The 24000-nt window shown below is 37.3% G+C and overlaps 1 protein-coding gene across 1 annotated transcript in view; it reads right to left on the bottom strand.

The window, feature by feature from the left end:
* Positions 1–16266: 16266 nt before the first annotated feature.
* The window catches only part of LOC146464055 (uncharacterized), a 14815-nt gene continuing 7081 nt past the window's right edge, over positions 16267–24000 (bottom strand). The window contains exons 3-6 of the mRNA XM_085083753.1: positions 19557–19632; positions 18440–18505; positions 17350–17412; positions 16267–16564 (exon numbers count right to left, since the gene is read on the bottom strand). Of these exons, the coding sequence (XP_084939879.1) occupies positions 16507–16564; positions 17350–17412; positions 18440–18505; positions 19557–19632 (263 nt within the window). The 3' untranslated portion in view covers positions 16267–16506. The remainder of the gene's footprint in view (positions 16565–17349; positions 17413–18439; positions 18506–19556; positions 19633–24000) is intronic.

Here is a 24000-nt window from a genome sequence, read left to right as displayed (position 1 = left end):
CAGGACACTGCCACAAAGTGAAAAGTAAACACTATATTTAGTTTGAGTAGTTGGTGTCTACTAACATCAAATATTTGTTTCTCGCTCCTCAGATAAATTTCGGCAGTGTATTGTGCCCCTCTGTCCTGAACGTTTCTTGCGTGCGAGTTCTCATTATCACTATTTTATGCCAGCGAGTGTTGGGCAAGATCCTATTTCTTCCAATAACTCAGTTTTTCTGTTGAAAATTTTTTCTAAAAACTTTTAAAGGTGATAAAAGCTAACATAAAATCACGTTAAAATAACTCTTTTAGGAGGAAAGACGCGCGCTAATGACGCGAGAAATTATGCACAGTAAGAATGCGCAATGCAATCATGGAATCCCCTTAACAATAGACTATCGATATTCCTACAATAGGCTTTTCTTAAGGAACAATACTGAAGAGACATCTTAACTTGAGAGGGCTTCGTTTTTCTGTTCTTGTATGCGCCTATCACAGGAACGCGCTCTAGATTTCAGTATCCATCCCCCCATCGTCTATCAAAGAGCTCACAAAGGCCTTCGCACTGGCATTATGAAATAATATTTTCCACTCATTTTTGATAATTTTTTGGTTTAACTAAATTCGAACATCAAATGAGAGAGGGATCTGTCCCGACCGCTGACACGAACAACACAAAACTGAACTGCACTAACATGCATCGTTGTAAAACGTATAAGGGATAATAGATCAAGATTCTAGATTTGTATTTATCAATTTCTCATCTAATATGATCTGTTTGCAATATGAATATGACTTAAATGACGAACCACACTGCCAAATGCAATAGTCCTGTTTATGTTTTGAAATTAACTTGGCAAGTTCTTTTACTAGTGCCCTATTTTTTATTATATTTTTTCGGTTAAAGAAATCAACTTTAGTCTAAGGCTTCCAGTTTAGCCGATATCTAACTTACTAGGCGACAAATACCCTTGATAATCACAAGGGACCAAGGGGGAAAATATTAACTTGTCTTTGCTGACGTTGAAAAAGTGAAACGAGAGCTCTTTTAAAGTCTGGCATTCTGACTGCATATAAAATAGGATTGACGGGGGAGTTTGCAAGAAACAAAACGACGAAAGCGCCATAAAGACGAAAAGACACCGGGTAAGGAAGAAGAAAGGAAGTTTAATAGAACGACAGGACAGTAAATATCGTATATGGAAGAAACAGCAGTAAAGATACCACAGTCACAATGAACAATGTCTTGGTTAGTTTTTTTTCTCTACTGGCTGCACCATGATGTTGAGGATGAGCTCCACCAGAAAACTTGGCAACAATAGACACATAAGAAACACAAACAACCAATAAACAAAAGCCATCGAATAAACTCCAAATATAGTTAGAGCTCAGCGAATTGGGAAGTAGATAAATAGCGATTGGTAACAGTCCAGATGTAACCCAAATGATTGTAATAACAAATCCAAACACCCATTTATTAATGATACGATGCCTGAAGGAACGAAACGTTGTGTGCGCTCGTTCTAACGAGATCGCAGCGAGGTTTTTCAGAGAAGCTTCATGAAACAAGAACAGTATGTAAATGGTAACAAGAGGAGGAAGTCTTTGGGTATTCGAGAAGAAGCATGATTCTCCTAACCACACAAAATATGTGATTTCTGAACATCCTCTCACAAACACATCTGCAACCGCCAGGTTGATCACAAGGTACATGCTGCCCTTACGAAGACTGTGATTTTTGATAAAAACAATAATTGTGAGGATATTAAGTGTTACTATAGCAACAGACTCGGCCATGAATACTGTAAGCCAGGCAATGCACTCAGATGAAGAGATCTCCAGGAAACTTGTTTCAGTTTGTGTTCCGTTTTGTTGGTAAGAAACATTAACCATCTCTCTGAAAAAAAAAAATAAAATAAAATAAAATAAAAGGAAGGGATTGTATCAGGGTGAATTTTTTATATGTTGATTGATATCTGTTTGGCAAAAGTGTTAACATATTCTTAAATTTGTAAATGAAACCGAAGCAATGCTACTGAACCAGGTAGCATTCACTATCCATGGCCACTCGTCTTCAAGCTGTAGACCCTGGTTATTGACTGAAATTATTCATCATAAATTTCAAAGAAAAGGAAGCAAAGGAAACAGATGGAAGTCTTCACTAGTGGTGTGATTAGCCAGTGGTCCCACTAACGCATTCAAGGACGCAAGATTCCATAGTAACTCTTTTTGAACGCAAGCGCAAAGAAAAGTTCAAAACATTTTGCCTGTCCAATTTGTGCACGCGTTTCTCAGAGGCGAAAGTTATGCTTCGTTCACCTTCAAAAAACAGTGGTTAGCTACCGATCACTGATTGCGCACGATGTTGTATTAATCACGCATCAATACGCTTTCTTTTCTTGCACGAAAAAGTTTCAAATGTCGTTTCCGTTTATAATAAGCTGCCTTTTTGTCCATTTGCAACATTAATGTCACAGTTACTAGGAAATGACTATTTTTTCAGGAGCTGCTGCATGATCTGAGTGTGCGAAATTCTATTCAAGACTTGTGGCGAACTACTTTAAATAAAAACTAAATAACATAAAGAAAGCCCTTTCAGAATAAGAATTTTTCATTACACACCTTACCAGGAAGCAAAAAAACCAACTCGCAGTGCTGGAAATGATTCTGAAAAACATTTCTTTCTGCAGCGGAAAATGTATGCTAAATTCAGTATTTATATATTTTTTAACATGACAAAGAAAAGCTTGATACTTTGATTTCTGGTCTCATAATTGATGCTTTTTTTGTTACTAGAGAACTAATTGTTTTCATATCTACTAAGGATATAACATGAACGGTGTCTTCAGAGTGGTTATCGTACGAGAGGATATCACGTGACATAAGATAAGAACCGGGTTGTTTTATCAGAGCATGGCGAAACAATGTATTTGTTTTACAAACAGAATAGAGGATACGGTTTGTGGTGCACCTCAAGAATCGTTAACAGGTTAGGGACAATCTGTTGTTGATCTGACTTTTCAGATCACTGGAAACATATATTAATAAACGTTCCGTAGGAGGGAAAAAGCCTAATTAAAGAACTTAGTTTTTAAGTCAAGATGGATTATAGATTTTTAATAAAAGTTATAAATTAAATATACCTCAATCTTTTTTACAGGTAAATTGAACAAATTATCGTGCAAGTTATTGACAAGTGCTTCACGCAGAAAGTGAAATCTACATAGGAACCTGGTTCTATAAATACCGGCTCACATTATTCAAAGCACGTATCCCGCTAAAGCGCCCTTTACTTGGTTTGTTTTCAGAGTTACATTTTGAAAGTGCTTGTTCTCCTCCGGATAGCCGAACAAGAACCACCACTGCTCAATATCTTTCACTCAGGTAAGCTATTTAAGCTAAGAGAACTGAAAAACTCGATAAAGAACACCAATTCAGCTGTCTTTTTTGTGATGTTACGAACACTGGAAGGCTCGGTTTGCATTCGTCGGTGGTAGCAGAGTGACCTGATAACACACGAGCTAGTTTTCCTAAGTAACAGATTAGAATAAGACAATTTTTGTTTATTCTCTATTGTAGTTCAAAATATGGTTGCTCTAGAAAAGACTTAACTGTTGTGGAAAAAAGAAATAGGAAAATCTCTGCATCTTGAGAATATTTCTGGAGTAAACAGGCACCAGTTTTGCGTTTCCAAGTTATTATATAACGAGTTTTATATTATGGTGTACACACGGGCAGCAAAATTTGTCAAGTTTGTTTGTTTCCTTGAGGAAATCTCCCTGTTCAAAACTAGGGCGTTGTATTTTCATAGGACTTTTTAGGAAAACTTGTCACTCAGGACACCAGCTAACTTGTTGAAGATTATTCATCACTGCAAGTTTATTCATACTTCAAATCGTTTACACTGAAACATGTAAAAGGCATCGAAAAACTTGTGAAGGAAAAATTGAATTCTTGGCAAAGGCTATGTATTTCTCGCGCTCGGACAATACCGCTAGTTACACAGGGTAATCGATTTTATCATCCAACTTATTTTCGTTCATGTTATATCCTTAGTAGATATGAAAACAATCAGTTCTTAAGTAACAAAAAATGCATCAATTACAAGACCTTAATCGAAACATCAGTGAACCTTTTTTTTCTTGACAGCTTAAAAAATACAATAAATAAGTACTGAATTTAACATGCATTTTTCGTTGCAGAGGGAACATCTTTCAGAATTATTTCCGGCAGTGAGGAATCGGGTGAAGGAACAATTCCTGTTCTGTAAGTAGCCTGAAAGAAATATCTTGTTCCGCTTTGTCCAACTTGAATGATTCAGATGGTTTTAACTTTTCATTTTAATTCTTTCAATGGGCCTCAAAATATCTAAGAAAGAATCAGTTCCGAAACAGTTGTGCCCTGGAGTTTTAAATATATAGAAAAACGTAATTTTTCAAAAAAAGGAATTTTTAATAACAACCTCGTTTTGTGTTGAGTCAACTTTTTTGTGGCATTTGATACTCTTGCCGCAACTGACTAACAAAAAAAAGATGGTTGACGTGATTTTAGCAGTATTCATCTGATTTATAAACATGAGAAATTTGCAAGAAAACTGTTTTCTTCGGATCGGTTATATTAGGCCTCAGGGCGAGTTTGTTGTCACTGGAACAAACCCTCACGTTTCCGTTTTTGAAGGTTTCATTATTAAGAAGGTAGCAAATTTTTTGGACAAAAATTTTCAAACAGATGAACTCGTTGCTAGCTATAGTTACTTAGATTATTCTTATAAGTAGCCTTAGTCGGTAGCTCAAGAAGTTTAAACATGTTTTGAACGTACAATTCTCTTAGCAGTGACAATTGGTACAGTTATAGCAACCATGAACGAATCATGTGTTGCATTAATATTATATTGATTTGCCCACGGTGCTGGCGGGATGTTGTCAGAAGGATAAATTTTCCCAAAATCTGTTTTCGTTTGTCCCGCCTCGCGACTCCATCTCTTGTAATGCTCTCTTTCGGCGCCATAAACAGTCGGCTTATGGGAATTCTAGGCGAAGCCTAGGGAGTTGTCGCGGATTAGGGCGCAAAAAAATTATAACAATCGCTCGGACAATACCGCCAGGTACACGGGGTAATTTCATCATCACAGGGTAATCGACTTTATCATCCAACTTATTTTTTATATCTTCTTTGTAGACATGATAACAATCAGTTCTCTAGTAACAAAACATGCATCAATGACAAGACCAGAAATCAAAGTATAAAGCTTTTTCCTTGTCAACTTAAAAAATGTATAAATATAAAATTAGCATGCATTTTTCGTTGCAGAGGGAATATTTTTTTAGAACTATTTCTAGCACTGACGAGTCGGTTATTTTGCTTCCTGCTCAGGACTGTTTTTCGATGGTGAAGCAAGCATAACTGTCGCCACTGAGAAACGCGTGTACAAAATGAAAAGGCAAAATGTTTTGAACTTTTCTTTGCTTTTGCCTTTAAAATAGTTAAGATGGAATCTTGTGTGCTTATCCCGGAATTCACCCTGTTACAATTCCTTTTTTTTTTTTTTTTTTTTTTCTTCAGAGATATGGCTAATTCTTCCAATCAACAAAACGGAACACAAAATGAAACAAGTTTCCAGCGGTATTCTTCATCTGAGTGCATTGCCTGGCTTACAGTAGTCATGACCGAGTCTGTTGCTATAGTAACTCTTAATATCCTTACAATTATTGTTTTGAGAATGATGATTATTCTAGAAAGTGACGCAGGCATACTCGGAAAAAAGAAATCCGAGTGCTCCTATCAGGAGTCGAACCTAAGACCTTCCGATTACTAGTTCGGATGCTCTACCACTGAGCTACAGGAGACTCGTGGGAGCTAAGGCCATTAAACTAGGTTCATGGGACAAACATCCTGCATACTGCTAGGATTTGAATGTCGAACGTGTGGTATATGACAGATATGTGATGGTATATTTCCAGCCTGGTGAATGAATGAGAATGATGATTATTCTAGAAAGTGACGCAGGCATACTCGGAAAAAATGTTTGTCCCATGAACCTAGTTTAATGGCCTTAGCTCCCACGAGTCTCCTGTAGCTCAGTGGTAGAGCATCCGAACTAGTAATCGGAAGGTCTTAGGTTCGACTCCTGATAGGAGCACTCGGATTTCTTTTTTCCGAGTATGCCTGCGTCACTTTCTAGAATAATCATCATTCTCATTCATTCACCAGGCTGGAAATATACCATCACATATCTGTCATATACCACACGTTCGACATTCAAATCCTAGCAGTATGCAGGATGTTTGTCCCATGAACCTAGTTTAATGGCCTTAGCTCCCACGAGTCTCCTGTAGCTCAGTGGTAGAGCATCCGAACTGGTAATCGGAAGGTCTTAGGTTCGACTCCTGATAGGAGCACTCGGATTTCTTTTTTCCGAGTATGCCTGCGTCACTTTCTAGAATAATCATCATTCTCATTCATTCACCAGGCTGGAATTATACCATCACATATCTGTCAATTATTGTTTTTATCAAAAACCGCAGTCTTCGTCAGCGTAGCATGTACCTGGTGATCAACCTGGCAGTTGCAGATATGTTTGTTGGAGGATGTTCTGAAATATCATATTTTGTATTGTTTGGAGAATCATGCTCCTTCTGGAATACCCAAAGACTACCTTCTCTTGTTTATATTTACGGGGCGTATATGTTTCCGGTAGCTTCTGTGACAAATCTCGCTGCGATCTCGCTAGAACGAGCGCACGCGACGTTTTGTCCTTTCAGGCATCGTATTATTAAAAAGTGGGTGTTTGGATTTATTATTACAATCATTTGGGTTACATCTGGACTCTTACCAACTGCTATTTATTTTCCTCGCAACTCGGTGACCTCTAACTATATTTGGAGTTTATTCAATGATTTTTGTTTATTTGTTGTTTGTGCTTATGTGTCAATTGTTGTCAAGATTTCTTGTGGGGCTCATCCTCAGCACCATGGTGCAACCAGCCTAGAGAGAAAACTAACCAAGACATTGCTCATTGTGACTGTGGTATCTTTGCTGCTGTGGCTTCCATATACGATATTTACTGTCCTGTCGTTCTATTTACCTTCCTCTCTTCCTCCTTACCCGGATCCTTGTTTAAATGTTTTGCCTCAATAGCATACGTTATTAGCATAACGGATAAAGACAGCTACTGACAGATAAATGATATTCGTAAATTGAAAGAGCTTGGCAAACTTGGCATTTTCGGAAAATTTGTGCGTGGTAGATTAAGCAGCTAGTATTTTGGTATAATGTATAATGTTATAAGTATGAAAACGAAAGCAAAGATGTCACGAGGATTCTCGTGTAGTTTCTTTATTGCATAGTTTTTATTGTATTGCTATTTCCCTTTCTCATTATTTTTTCATGTTATCATGTTTTCCCCACATAATTAATACCCCCTCATATTATGCTGTCGTGAAAAGAATATAGACAATCGGTGGTCAAAGTTTCCTACAAAATAAAACTTCCGTTGCAGCTGTTCCAAAGCCAACCTTTCCTTTATTTAGAAAGTGCATGTCCATCACAACCATATCAGTATTTTTTATCTAAAATCTTATTCCTTTCACTTGTTATTGAAAGTTTAGTCGTGAGAAATTGTTGTTCGTTTTTGCGGCAATTTGTACTGAAGGTTTCCACTTTGGGTCTTCGTTGAGATATTAGCTTCCTTAGCTTTTTGGTGATTAAAATGACTTTATTTTTTTCGCAACAAAACTGCTGCTTTGAATATTCCATATCTATCTGGAACCGGTTTTAAAATCAAAATTTGAAATATGCGCAAACGACGCACTAATTCGGTTAGTAGGCAAAGAATTGATCGCACGACATCAGTCTTAAGACTCGAAATTCTGTGAGGTGGCCATTAGGGAATCGTGGGCACATAAAAGGTACCCGAGGACAGCGTACCTTGAGCGAAATAAACATTTTAAAACGTCCAGCATCTACACGCCATCTTCTGCACTCTGATATAGTACAGCCTAATTAGGTTAGTACATGTCTCTCGGCTGGAGACATGTAATAACCAAAGGATGTACCGTCCTACACAGGTTCAATATAATTCCAACTTGGCATTATAACTTGCACGATAATTTGTACAATTTAGCAGTGAAGTAGAATTAAGTTCGTCTCTTGCGCGGTATACTTATTGATCTTTATTGCCTTCATAAAAGAACTATCACTCACATTGACATAAAAGCTAAGGTCTTTAATTAGACTGAAGCTCTCCTACGAAACTTTAATATCAGTTTTCAGTGATCTGAAAAGTCAGATCAACAACAGATTTTTACTAACATGTTAAAGATTTTTAAGGTGCATCACCAACTGTATCCTCCATTCTGTTTTTTTTAAAAAAGCGGCATTGTATCGCCATGCCACAAGACACATTGACACGGCAAGACACGGCCGTTGACACATTGCCACAAGACACGGCATTGTATCGCCACAAGACAATCTCATACCTTGGACGTGATATCCTCTACTACGATAACCACTCTGACATAGCAGACCTATTTTTATATGTTTTGCCATTAGCACACATTAGCATAATTAAGGACAAAACTAGCTACTGACAGATAAATAGTGTTCATGAATTGAAAGAGCTTGGCAAACTTATTATTTTCTGAAAATTGGTGCGTGGTAGCTTAAACAGTATTTTGATAAGCGAACGTTATAAGTATGAAAGCTTTGCAAATAATGTATGGCAACTCTTGCCACCAAGCCCGTGTTATGAAAGCAAATTTCTCTGAAAATATTCAATATGTCACACCAGTATTTCCACTTACTGCCAAGAGTGACATTTTCTTTTAGTTTAGAGTGTCCATTTGGTCTTTGATATATGAAAATGAGGCAAAATGTAAACAATGACGTCAGCAAAGATTCTCCTATAGTTTCTTCATTGGATAGTTTTTATTTTATTGCTTTTTCCCTTTGTTATTATTTTTTCATATTATCACGTTTTCCCCATATAATGGACACCCGCTAATATTATCCTGTCATCTGAAAGGAAAAAAGACCATCGATGGTCGAAGCTATAAAACTTCCGTTGCAGGTGTTCCATGGTCGCTATTTCAGATTTAGCTTGAGTTCAAAGCCTTTTCTTTAAATTTGTTTTAAGTTCAGGTGTGGATAGTCATGTTTGAGGGTTCTTACTCATACATGTCCATCACAACGGTACTGAATTTATCTCAAATATTGCCTTCATAAAATAACTATCACTCACGTTGACATAAAAGCTAAGGTCTTTAATTAGACTGAAGCTCTCCTACGAAACTTTAATATCAGTTTTCAGTGATCTGAAAAGTCAGATCAACAACAGATTCTTACTAACATGTAAAAGATACTTGAGTTGCATCACCAACCGTATCCTCCATTCGGTTTTTTAAAAAAGCGGCATTGTATCGCCATGCACTGACAAGACAATCTCATACCTTGGACGTGATATCCTCTAGTACGACTGAACCACTCTGATATAGCAGACCTGTTTTTATATGTTTTGCCTCATTAACACACATTAGCATAATTAAGGACAAAACTAGCTACTGACAGATAAATAGTGTTCATAAATTGAAAGAGCTTGGCAAACTTATTATTTTCTGAAAATTGGTGCGTGGTAGCTTAAACAGTTACTTGATAAGCGAACAAGTATGAAAACTTTGCAAATAATGTATGGCAACTCTTGCCACCAAGCCCGTGTTATGAAAGCAAATTTCTCTGAAAATGTTCAATATGTCACACCAGTATTTCCACTTACTGCCAAGAGTGACATTTTCTTTTAGTTTAGAGTGTCCATTTGGTCTTTGATATATGAAAATGAGGCAAAATGTAAACAATGACGTCAGCAAAGATTCTCCTATAGTTTCTTCATTGGATAGTTTTTATTTTATCGCTTTTTCCCTTTATTATTATTTTTTTTTTCATATTATCACGTTTTCCCCATATAATGGACACCCGCTAATATTATCCTGTCATCTGAAGGGAAAACAGACTATCGATGGTTGAAGCAATAAAACTTCCGTTGTAGCTGTTCCATGGTCGCTATTTAAGATTTAGCTTGAGTTCAAAGCCTTTTCTTTAAATTTGCCATAAGTTCAGGCCTCGATAGTCATGTTTGAGGGTTCTAACTCATACATGTCCATCACAACTGTACTGAATTTATCTCAAAAATTGTTCTTTTATTTGTTGTTTAAAAGTGAGTCGTAGCTTGACGAGGATAATTGCTGTTTGTTTTTCTGGCAGTTTGTATATTGGTTCCCTTCTTTGAAATATCAGCTTCTTCTGTATTTTTGCGATAAAAATAACTTTTTTTCTGGTCACAAAAAAGGCTGTTATGAAGAGTTCATATGCATCTGGAGACGGCTGTTCATATAAAAATTTGAAAAACGGCAATCATCTCAGCAACAGGAAGCTACAGTCAGTTTGTAGACAATGAACCAGATCGCACGACATCAATCACAGCCTCAATAGGCCGATCAATTCGAACCTTCCACATCCCTACCCCCCAGGTATGGGGAGTGGGAAATTTTAGCCGGATTTTCCTTTAGTTCTAGAGAGATTCGTGCGTGGGTTTTTGGTAGTTTGGTCCCCAAAATGGAGTTTGGGAGTTTTTCATGGACAAGATTTGGCCTTTGTGAACAAATGGCTCACACAAAACGACTTCAAAATAGTTTTTGAAGGTCTCATGAATGAAGCGAGTGGTTGATTCGCAAGCCTGCGAGCCCGAAACTAATTATTTGTGCGAGCCGGAGACATCTTTTGTCGAGACCCTGATATTTCCACCAAAACTTCCAAATGTGGACATGATGCCCTTTTTCCCTTTTCCTTAATTACATGCGGTCTACAAACATACGTAGCCATAGTTACACTCTTTATTGGACGTGTGAAAAACTGCATATTCTCGGCACGATGAAACGTTAACTCGCAGCTGATCTGATGAAACTTCACGGCCGAACAAAAACATATATAGCTTTATGACCCTTTAGTCAAGTAACGAATATAAAAATCACTATGAGAGTGATGTATTATTCAGTCAGTGACACAGGCTTACTCGGAGAAAGGTTCTCCCAATAGGAGTCGAGCCTATGACCTTCCGATTACTAGCACGGCGTCTAAACCGGGCCTAATAATCTTTAGCATACCTCAGTGACCGACTATCGCGTAACGCGCAATCTGATTGGTTACACAGGTGCCGTCTATCGATCGATAGACGGCACCTGGAGCTCTTGCAAATGGCTTCCCCTTCGCTTTTTCGTGAAGTTTGTGAAGAAGACGTACAAAAAGTTTTGCAAAGTGTGATTCCAGAAAAAAAAAAGTTACAAAGTATGGAATAAAGATTTTTAAAGGTAAGTGCAGAACAATTTCCGAAATAAAATGTTTTATTTAAAACCAACAACAAATTTAAGTTCGTAAGTAAACAAAACAAAGTGGTCAAAGAAAAGTAACAATTGCGGTTCTTGTTTTGTTTTAGACTGGTTTTCAACCCAAAAAGAAATTACAACACCCATTGAACAACAAACCAAAGCCGAATTAAACAGGTGTTTGCAGAGGTTTTATGTGTCAGTGAGACAACAAATGGTGAACCGTTTAAAGTTTCTTCACTTAAAGCCATCCGAGCGGCCATTGATAGATATTTGAAGCACAGTTTTCAGTACTTACTATGTTTGAAGCAAGCACCTATTAACAAGCAGGAGTCTATCGTCGGTGATTATGAATTTAAGAAGGCAAATGATACGCTAAATGCAGTCTGTAAAAATCTGATGAAAGAGGGAAAAGTTCGTCCAGTTGTTCATAAAACTCCCATCACAAGCGAGCAATTGCAAAAGCTTTTTGAAAGTAGTCAACTGGGAAATGCAGATACAAAAGATCCTAAACAATTACAGCAAACCGCGTGGTTTTACACATACCTGTATTTCGGGAGGAGAGGAAGAGAAAACCAACGCAGTCTCACTCCAAAGATGTTAATCCTCCGCCAAACACCCCAGGGTAGACGATATTTTGAGCTGCGAAGAGTTTCCAGGGGCGGTTTTGTCGACAAAAAACCACCAAGGCTGCTAAACGACAACACCGACGAAGCAGACGGCAAAATGTTTGTCAACTCTTTTCCAAAATTTGAAAATGAAAAGGACTTTGAAATTAAGCTTAGTTTGAGCTTAACATCATTTTTTCTTCCACGGTTTGCAAGTTTCTGAGACTGCGCAATGTATGGCGAGATCAGTGTGTAGCTTTGTTTTAATTGATGAATAAACTTTGATGAATGAACTTTGCAAATGCGCCAGTTTGTCAGAGCGCGCGGGATATGCATCATTGCACAAATGTATCAAAATTTATGAAATAAAAATCATTTTTATCACTGAGGTATGCTAAAACAATTAGACAATTCTCGGTTTCTATCGCCTTTGATAGTTGACTCGGGGCTTCGCCCCTCGCCAACTATCAGCCGATAGAAACCTCGAGCTCGCCGTCTAATTGTTAAATTGTTGGTTATTGTTTTCGTAAATATACGAAATAACTTGATTGAATCAGTGAAATTGTATTAAGGTTTTAAAATGTAAAATAAGAGAAAATGCGAAAATAAAAGCAAAAATAAACACGGTTCGTAAAAAGAGGCTAGCTAAAGTAGAGGTTTTTGAGTGCTTGGAGTACTCGGTGTGGAAGGGAGAATCGCGGGCGCATCGCAGTATTTCCAAGTATCTCAGTAGAATGACCTCGATGGGGCAACTGATAGCAGAAACAGCTCGTCGGTCAGGGTTGTTAGGTTTGTAATTTTTAGATTTGAAGTAAATGCATGAAGTTGTTAGAGTAGTGAAAATTAGGTTTTGAGATGTTTGGTAATAAGATCGTGATTAATTTCCTTAACAACGGTTTTGTTGGCCTGACTGAGATCTTTGTCAAAGACTTCATTCAGCAAAGAAATAACTTGATCGAATTTACTGTGACTGTCTTCTCAACCCTCCCACGTGAAAAACCCCATCCCGTATTCTCAATTTCTTAGACTTCGACATTTATGAAGTAATGAACCTGATTTTTTCAACAAATCAGAGAAAGGCCCCATTTGCATTCAAATAAAAATATGGCTAATTATTAGCCAGGTCAAGCTCGAAAAAAATCGTTTGGTGAAATAGTGAAGCCTCGCCAAAGGTTAAGATAGAGCTGCGTGGTCCTGTGCCAAAATAAGCACCATAAGGTTAACCAGCAATTAGTTTAAGTTTTTATTTCTTGAAGCTCCTTTGTACATAGACTAGCCTTTTTAAATAGACACAAATCAAAGAAACATCTATCAAAACTGATCAAATAACTGTCGAAACTTTAGTCCAATCTTAACTAAGCAAATAATGGCCTTGATTATGTATCGAATCTGAAAAAGTACACCGGTGTTAATTACCATAATACCGTCAAATAACTATATTGTGACTACAGTTTTATTCACTAGAAATCAGATAACGATTATAATATCATCCTCTCTTGAATTTCATCCAATATGTAATGAAATTTAACGTCTAACAGTTAAAATCCTGGAAAAAATGTTTAATACTATTGACAATATAAATAACCAATTGTGACAAAATGAGCAAGCAACGTTTCGATGTCTACGTAACATGAGTCTCCAGTTCAGCTAAAGAAAAATGATCTTAGATCAGTTTTCAATTGATTGTCGTTCAACCAAACGCTAAGTAACTTCGTCAACCAATCACAACAGATGTATACGGAGACCAATCAGCATTCCCAACAAGTACATGTGCCAAGCAGTGCCAAGCGCGGGAAGAACAGTGTCGTCAAGTCACGGTTGATTTTAGTTTTTGCTTCTTTTTGGCTGAAATACTATATGGCGCAACACTTACTAACCAATCACAAGGAAAAGAAAAGCAAAAACCAACACAAATGCAAAATTCATTTCTACAATCAATTCAAAACCCCTAACTTAATATATGTAAATACATGTACAATGAGTGTACTAAAGAACTCTTAATTGCTATACTGGTAAGTTACTTAAATGCATTATTAAGCATCTAGTTGAGGTAAAAGCTACTCTGATAAAACTTCAAGATGACTTAAAGAGCGGTTTTCAAATGAGTGTCGAAAGTAATTTCGCTAATGCTTTGTTTTACTTGACTGCTCTTTGTAATTTGTTGCCAAAGTTGGCGCCACACCAATCGCGGTTTGCTCAAACCACGTTTTCCTGCGCTCGGCGTCGGTTACATGTATTTACTTCAGGTTTTGATCGGTTCATTGTGCTGTTTGCGTCTGTTGTGATTGGCCAGCGTAATAACTTTGGTTTGGTTTTAAGAGGCTCAAATCTTACCGCTCTACTTAGTTCACTATACCTGTAGCTTTAATACAAAATTAAATGACAAGTTACTGACCTAAACGACCAGGTGAACTAGTAAGCACCTTATTAGCTATTGAAATCTTTTGACAGCTACATAACGTAGATACGACGCCATAGACGTACGACCATAATGTAATAATAAGAACAATACTTGTTATAACTCTAGGAGCTACATTAATGAAATCCTGCTAAATTAAGATGTATCCTAAGTATTGTTCTTTAAGGTGATTCCGGCGAAATAAAAGTTGTCGTGAAACTTTTCTCAATCTTTCTGTGATTGTTCACTACTATGTACTATTTTGAGAAATGAAATAAAAAAGATAGATCACCGTGTCCGTGAATGAGCTACGATCCACTCAATTAACCACATAATCGCTTGCAATATTCGCTTTCAAAAATGAGTTTATTTGATCAGTTATTCCCATGTCTGGTGGCAACAGAAGTCGCATAAATAAAGCACAATTTAGAAAAACGTTATACATAGAATGTATGAAGCATAATCGGCAACTTAAGGTGAATTTCTTGACAGGGAAGCAAAATATGAAGCAATATCCATCCAGAACGTTTCTTGCGTGTGAGTTTTTAGTATCAAAGGTGTTACACATAAAGGGGATGAGATCTAAATAACTAAGGTAAACTAACGAAACAGAAAAAGGAAATAGGTCACCATACTTGTTTTGGAGTAAAGACGCGCGCTAATGACGCAAGAAATTATGCACGGTAAGAATGAGCAATGGAGCAATGCAATCATGGAATCACCTAAACAATAGACTATCGATATTCCTACAATAGGCTTTTATTAAGGAACAATACTGAAGAGACATCTTAACTTAGGAGGGCTTCGTGAATCTGGCCTTGCATGCGCCTATCAGAGGAACGTGCTCTAGATTTCAGTATCCACTCTTCCCTCGTCTATCAAAGAGCTCACAAAGACCTTCGCACTGACATTCTACATGAAATATTTTTTTCAACTCATCTTTTTTTATGTGTGTGTAACTATATTGCAACATCAAATGAGAGAGGGATCTGTCCCGACCGCTGGCATAAACAAAACAAAACTGAAATGTACTAACATACATCATTGCAAAACGTAAAAAGGATAATTGCTCAAAAAATGCAAATTTATATTTGTCAAGTTTTCATCTAGTTCTGATGGTCCGTTTAAAATACGAATATGACTTGATGACGAACCACACTGCGAGATGCAATAGATCTATTTATTTTTTGAAATTTACTTGGCAAGTTCCTTTTCTGGTGCCCTCTTCAGTTTTCTTCTGTTTCTTAAAAGACTTCCAGTTTAGCCGATAATAATAAACTTGTATGGCAACATATACCCTTAGTAATCACAAGGGACCAAGGGGGATAATCTCAACTTGTCTTTGCTGACGTCGAAAAAGTGAAACGAGAGCACTTTTAAAGTCTGGCATTGTGACTGCATATAAAATAGGATTGACAAGGGAGTTTGCAAAAAACAAAACGATGAAAGCGAAAGAAAGATGAAAAGACACCGGGTTAGGAGGAAGAGAGGAAGGTAAATAGAACATCAGTAGATTATATATCGTAAATGGAAGCCACAACAGCAAAGATGCCGCAGTCACAATGAGCAATGTCTTGGTTAGTTTTCTTTCTCGGCTGGTTGCTCCATGGTGCTGAGGATGACCTCCACAAGAAATCTTAGCAGCAATGGACGCATAAGAAATACAAATGACAAATAAACAAAAACCATTGAAATAAATCCAAATCAGGTAGCTTACCGGGAATCGAATTAAATAAGTAGCAATTGTTAACAGTCCAGATGTAACCCAAATGATTGTAATGATAAATCGAAACACCCACTTTTTCATAATACGATGTCTGAAAGGACGAAAAGTCGCGTGAGCTCGTTCTAACGAGATCGCAGCGAGGTTTGTCAGAGAAGCTGTAGGAAACAAGTACAATATGTAAACGGAAACAAAACGAGGAAGTCTTCGGGTATCCCAGAAGGAGCATAATTCTCCTAACGTCACAAAATATCTGATTTCTGAACATCCTCCAATAAACATATCTGCAACTGCCAGGTTGATCACCAGGTACATGCTGCGCTTACGAAGACTGCGATTTTTGATAAAAACAATAATTGTGAGGATATTAAGTGTTACTATAGCAACAGACTCGATTGTGAGTACTGTAAGCCAGGCAATGCACTCAGATGAAGAGTACATTTTGTGTTCCGTTTTGCTGATTGGAAGAATTAACCGCCTCTCTAAAAAAAAAAAAAAAGGAGTTGTATCAGGATGGATTGTTTCTTTGTTATTCCTGATCTGTTTAGCAAAAGTGTTATAAATTTACCAGTAGAAGCCAAATCAATGTTTTTAAGCCAGATAGCAACCACTATCCTTGGCCACGTGTTTTTCTGCTGTAGAACCTGGTTATTGCACTTAAATGTCACATCATAAATTTCGAAAATAAAAAAATAAAAGCAAAAGATGGAAGATGGAAGTCTTGACTAGTGATGTCAGCACTGTGCTTCAGCCCGGTTTCCACGGAAACACAAGCACACAAGATTCCATCTTAACTCTTTAATTTGAACGCAAGCGCAAAAGAAAACTTCAAAACATTTTGCCTTTCCATTTTGTGCACGCGTTTCTCAGTGGCGAAAATTATGCTTGCTTCACCATCGATAAACAGTCCTTGGCTACCGATCACTGATCGCGCCCGATGTTACAGTACACTTTCACCTTTGGCAAGAAAATATGTCATTTTGTGTTCGTTCCCGTTTACGGATTTCTGTAAGAAGCTGCCCTTTTGTCCATTTGCAACATGAATTTCACCTTTAGTAGGTAATGATTACTTTTTTCAGGAGCTGCTACACGATCCGAGTGTGCGAGTCACTATTAAGAGTTCATTGTGACAAACTACTTTAAATAAAAACTAAATAACCTTTTGTTTCTATGCCAAAAAAGAAACCAAAAGAACAAAAAACAAAAACCAAAAAACAAAAAAACAAAAAAAAAAAAGGGTTCAGAACAAGAATTTTTCAGTACATACCTTAGCAGGAAGCAAAATAATCGGCTCGTCAGTACTGGGAATAATTCTAAAAAAATATTCCCTCTGCAAAGAAAAATACAGGTTAAATGCAGTATTTATACATTTTTTTAAGTTGACAAGGAAAAAGCTTTATACTTCGATTTCTGGTCTTGTCATTGATGCATTTTCTGTTACTAGAGAACTGATTGTTGTCATGTCTACGAAGGAAATATAAAAAATAAGTTGGATGATAAAGTCGATTACCCTGTGATGATGAAATTACCCCGTGTACCTGGCGGTACTGTCCGAGCGCTTGTTATTATTTTTTTTGCTACCTAATCCGCGACAACTCCCTAGCCTTCGCCTAGAATTCCCATAAGCCGATTGTTTATGGCGCCGAAAGAGAGCATTACAAGAGACCAAGTCGCGAGGCGAGACAAACGAACACAGATTTGGGAAAATTTATTCTTCGGACAACATCCCGCCAGCTCCGTGGGCAAATCAATATAATATTAACACAACACATGATTCGTTCATGGTTGCTATAACTTTACCAATTGTCACTGCTAAGAGAATTGTACGTTCCAAACATGTTTAAACTTCCTGAGCTACCGACTAAGCAACTTATAACAATAATCTAAGTAACTATAGCTAGCAACAAGTTCATCTGTTTGCCGGAAAATTTTTTTTTTTCAAAAATTTGCTACCTACTGAATAATGAAACCTTCAAAAACGGAAACGTGAGGGTTTGTTCCAGTGACAACAAACTCGCCCTGGGGCATAATGTAATTAATCAGAAGAAAACAGTTTTCTTGCAAATTTCTCGTGTTTATAAATCAGTTAAATACTGCTAAAATCACGTCAACCATATTTTTTTGTTAGTCAGTTGCGGCAAGAGTATCCAATGCCACAAAAAAGTTGACTATTAAATTCCCCCTTTAAACATTACTTTTCTCTATCTATTTAAAACTCCAGGGCACAACTTTTTTTTAGAACTGATTCTTTCTTAGATATTTGAGGCCCATTGGAAGAATTAAAATGAAAAGTTACAACCATCTGAATCATTCAAGTCGGACACAGCGGAACAAGATATTTCTTTCAGGCCACTTACAGAACAGAAATTGTTCCTTCACCCGATTCCTCGGTGCTGGAAATAATTCCGAAAAAAATGTTCCCTCTGCAACGAAAAATGCATGTTAAATTCAGTATTTATATATATTGTATTTTTTAAGCAGTCAAGAAAAAAACGGGTTCACTGATGTTTCGATTTAGGTCTTGTAATTGATGCACCTTTTTTTTTTTTTTTTTTTTTTTTTTTTTACAAAAGAACCGAAGTTGGATGATAAGATCGATTACCCGGTGTACCTAGCGGTATTGTCCGAGCGCGAGAAATTGATAGCCTTCGCCTAGAATTCAATTTTTCCTTCAAAAGCTTTTCGATGGCTTTCACAATGTTCCGGTGTAAAAGATCTGTGGTATGAACAAACTTGTTGTGATGAATTATCCCCAACAAGTTAGCAGGTGTCCTGAGCCCAGTTGTTCAAAGCCCGATTAAACTAATCCTGGATTAACGTGAACTTTGATTCGAGTTTAATGACTAATCATCAAAGATTCTTCCAAAGATTTTGCCTCTCAGTTTTGACTTAAGACTTGTCTTTAACAGTAGCTTAAAATAGCTTTCAAAAACCGCTTTTAATGAGCGAGATTAAAACCTTGGTTAACTTTTAATCATGGATTAGCGTTAATCGGCTTTCGAACAACCTGGCCCTGAGTGACAAGCTTTCCTAAAAAGTCCTAAGAAAATACACGCCCTAGTTTTGAACAAGGAAATTTCTCAAGGAAACTAACAAACCTGACAAATTTTGTTGGAAGTCTGAACACCAGAATATAAAACTCGTTATATAATAACTTGGAAACGCAAAACTGGTGCTTGTTTACTCCAGTAATCTTCTCGAGATGAAGAGATTTTCCTTTGCGATATTCTTTTTTTTCACAACTGTTAAGGTTGTTATAGAGCAACCATGTTTTGAACTACGTTGGAGAATAAACAAAACTTGTCGTATTCTAATTTGTTACTTAGGAAAACTAGCTCGTGTGTAATCAGGTCACTCTGTTACCACCGACGAATGCAAACCGAACCTTGCAGTGTTCGTAACATCACAAAAAAGACAGTTGTCACTTGGTGTTCTTCATCGAGTTTTTCAGTTCCCTTAGCTTAAATAGCTTACCTGAGTGAAAGATGCTGAGTAGTGGTGGTTCTTGTTCGGCTATCCGGCGGAGAACAAGCGCTTTCAAAATGTAACTCTGAAAACAAACTAAATGGCAATTTAGCAGGATACTTGATTTAAATAATGTGAGCCGGTATTTATAGTACCAGGTTCCTATGTAGATTTCACTTTCTGCGTGAACCGCTTGTCAATAAATTGCACGATAATTTGTTCAATTTACCTATCAAAATGATTGAGGTATATTTATAACTTTCATTAAAAAGCTATCATCCACCTTGACTTAAAAACTAAGTTCTTTATTTAGACTGTTTCCCCCCTACGAAACTTTTATTAATATCAGTTTTCAGTGATCTGAAAAGTCAGATCAACAACACATTCTTCCGAACATGTTAAGAGCCGTCCTCTGTAAATATCGACTATCGTCGTTTGGACGAGAAAAAAATGAAATCCCTCAAACTTTCTCAGAAGAATGGTCTATATAAGTGATTCACATAAATATAACTTTCAGCTCATTTCGATTCGTATTTTAGCTGTAGTGCGACCATGTTGGTTTTACCGCTCTGAGGGGGCTTTCAGCGGCCATTTTAGGTCACACTTTTAAGAATTTGCTTTACAAAGAAAGCGTTACAAATCCGAACAAAATCTCATTATTCGAGACAAGCAAATGTTTGTTGTTGTGTTGAGAAGCTTTTTTGGGAATTTGATCGAAATCTGATTTTTTTTACAAAATTTTTAATTTCTTCCCTATTGAACTACTCTTCAAGTGCCAAAAATATGGCCGAGTTTAGAGGAAAATATCGCTAAAGATACATTAGTTGGCATCCTAAAACAGCATTCCGGTTAAAGAGCAATGTCTCGTCTGTAAGAATATGCAATAAAATTTTTGGCCAGTTAAAAAGAGAAAAATTATAGAAGAAGAAGTTTTAACTGTACTTTTGTCAACAAACACCGCCTTCGTAATTAGCATAACAACATGAAAATAACGATTTACTAACAAAATAATGATAAATTCCACTTACCTCGTGAAATATCGAGAACTGGATATTTCAAAATATATCAAATTATAGTTTCAGTCGGATACAGCCGCATTTTCGATGATTTGTTGTGCGAAATCACTGTAATACACCGCAGCTGTTAAACTGAGTTGAATTCTTCAAAGTCCGTCAGGACAACCATCGGCCGAAAAAATTGCCTTCCGCCCCATAAGCTGCCGTGTGCAAGGTGTAAAATGTTTCTTTGTTATCCTTAATAACCAAAAATTCTTTCAGCAACCATTTAAATCCTGCTTTGAACTGGAGATTCTCGTCAAGAAATCGTTCATGTTCCGTTGACCTTCCGCCGTGATTAAACAACGAGATTGCGTTACAGAAACGCGCACACACATCCAGACAGGTTGGGGTGGGGGTGGGGAGGAAACAAAAATGGAACAGCTCCTAAATTGAAAAAAGAGGGTCATTTAAGATTACTGTCAAAGCTATTTTCTGCTGTCCCAGAATAATGTGGAATATGATAAGCCCTTGTGCTGTAGTTTTTTGGTTGGGGCGTGGGAGGGGGGGGGGGGGGGGAGGGGGGCTGGCAAGTAATTCACTTATTTACAGCATCAGTTGATCGTTGCTCTTCTGTTTAGGGTTCATACAAGTTCGCAACTACCCCAAGCTCAATTACAGCTTTATATTTGTAATATTAGGTAACAGTGAGAAAGTTATATTGACCGGCACGTAAAATTAATATGAGGGTTTGTATGGGAGTACATGCAAATTAACGGCTTACATAGAATTCCAATAAAAAGCTACTTACAGTCGACTCCCGATAACTCGAACCCTCGCTAACGCGAACCCTGCGCTAACTCGAACCAATTTTCCTTTCCTTTCAGGTCATTTTCTATACAATTTTACCCTCGATAACTCGAACTCCCGATAACTCGAACCTTTTTCAATTTCCCTTGAAGGTTCGAGTTATCGGGAGTCGACTGTACTTACTTGTTTTTGTGTGTGTGCGTGTGTGGGTATTACACTTGCCTGTTTGTGTTATGGAACGTTGTTTTAGCGACACGACTGCCGCTGAGGATCAAGCTGCCTACGTTTCAACCCGAACAATATTCTCGTGAACTGCCAGCTAATACTTATTGTTTATGACTCATTCAACCTTTGTTCCTTAAATGCGTCAAAAGGCTAATATGCTTCGCATGATGTGCGAATATTTCTATTTAGATATTGCAAATATCCCAAGATCGCGGAAAGCACCATACATGCAGCTGCTTAGCAATCTTGTGCAAACATGCAGCTGCGTTTCATCAGGACAATAACTGCATGAGCTTCAGGCTCATTCCATCATCTAATGTAAAAACAAAAAGAGCAGCAACAAATATTTAAGGCATATGGGTTTTCAATAAAGAGGGTGGCTGAGGCGTGTCAGTAAAACGCGGGGTCGGTGTCTTTTTTTTTTTTCAACATCACAGGTCATTTGAGGGTCAAATAAGGATTAAAGCCAATATAAAAAAAGTTAAGTCTCTAAAGCTTACTACCTTAGCGGATAGGTCATCGGTGACAACACTCGATGCAGTTCCGTATTCTGGCGGACATTGGTTCCATGAATTGACTACCTTTTATTCTTCTAAGAAACGAAATGAGGCAAACGAAATACAAGGTACGAGACAATATATTTCCTTGAACTAACAAATTCTTGAACTAGAATGTGCATGAACTTACTATGAACTTTCCATACATTTGTCTGTAAAGCGAACCAGCCGTGAACTGCTACTAAAAATATTTCGGGGGGAAAAATACAGGAAAATGTATGGAAAGTTCAAAACACGACTGGACGCTTTCTGGCACAGTTACATCCCTCCATTTTTTTTTCTTAGAATCCTTTTCCTAATGCCAAAAGTTTCCAATTCATGAATTTTTCAGCAGCAATGTTTTATGAAAGTTATTTGACATCGGATTTATTTGCATCGAGTGTTGTCACCGATGACCTTTCCTAAGCTAGTAAGCTTTAGAGACTTACTGACTTTTTTATATTGGCTTTAATCCTTATTTGACCCACAAATGACCTGTGACGTTGACAATAAAAAAAAAAAAAGAAGAAGAAGAAAAAAAAAGAGACCCAGACCCATGTCCTGGCCCCGACCCCGCGTTTCACTGGCGCCCGTGGCAGAAGGGGGAGGGGGAGTATCAATCGTGCATCATGTTTAATTTAAATTGAATCACGCATCACAGAAAACCTTTTTGAAGCAATTACGCATGACGTGAGTAAGTGCACTAAGCTAATAATGTAAGATTCCAAACTCTCCGAGGACGCATTATTGAAAATTGTATTGCATGCAACATCCTCTTAGATTGATTGTGTGTTAATTGATTTTATTAGAGATACATGTGTAAAGACGACTTACTTGTGGGTAAAAATGCTGGATGTACCCTGAAAGGTTAACCCTACGTTATATTGTCTTATTCCCTTCTTGTCTATCGTGACTTTTAGGTCAAAGAACGTTCACTTATCTTGGAAATCTAATTGGTACATCACGCGTCACGCGCTCGTAAAAAAGAAAATCACGCATCTCGTTGTGATGTCAGTCCCGCATCACGCACGGTTTCCATTACCCGTCACGCTGCTTATTTATGGGCCATCACGTGTCGAAAAAAAACCCTTTGCCACCCTCAATAAATTTACTTACTATTAGCTGTTGTGCCCTATTTGTCAGTCGGTTGCTCTTCGTAACATTTTATGGCATTTCCAACGATGTTCAGATTTGGTAAGTAAGTACACTCTGTTTTTTTTTTTTTAATAAGAACGTCTAATTTTGGAGCTGAGGCTGAACGTTTTTATATTTTTTTGTGATTTGAGGCTGAAAACGTTCTTAAGATGTTCTTAGATTACATGGCATACACTACATGTATTTCAGTAAATCAAAGAGCACGTGACCAAGAAACCTATCAAAGCGATTATGACAAACTGAGATGTGTGTCACCATTGTTAATGTTAAACAAAACATGCCCTTAAGTGTTTTGGTTAATTTACATTTGTTACCTTGATTTATATACAGATCAGCAAAATACAAAAAACGTTAATCGACTCTCAGCCTGAGGAATGTTCTTAATCATTCTCAAAATTTTGGTTAATCTCAGCCTCGACGTTCTTATATAAAAGGTTCTTAGAAAAAAAAAACAGAGTGTAGCTTTTTATTGGAATTCTATGCAAGCCGTTAATTTGCATATATTCCCATACAAACCCTCATATTAATTTTACGTTCCATAACACAAACAGGCAAGTGTAATACCCACACACGCACACACACAAAAACAAGTAAGTACAGTCGACTCCCGATAACTCGAACCTTCAAGGGAAATTGAAAAAGGTTCGAGTTATCGGGAGTTCGAGTTATCGAGGGTAAAATTGTATAGAAAATGACCTGAAAGGAAAGGAAAATTGGTTCGAGTTAGCGCAG

This window comes from Pavona decussata, unplaced genomic scaffold, assembly GCF_977016875.1.
Source record: "Pavona decussata unplaced genomic scaffold, jaPavDecu1.1 SCAFFOLD_169, whole genome shotgun sequence".
In the NCBI taxonomy this organism is placed as follows: Eukaryota; Metazoa; Cnidaria; class Anthozoa; order Scleractinia; family Agariciidae; genus Pavona; species Pavona decussata.
Note: the sequence above shows the minus strand (reverse complement) of the source record. Positions and strands in the feature narration are given on the sequence as shown.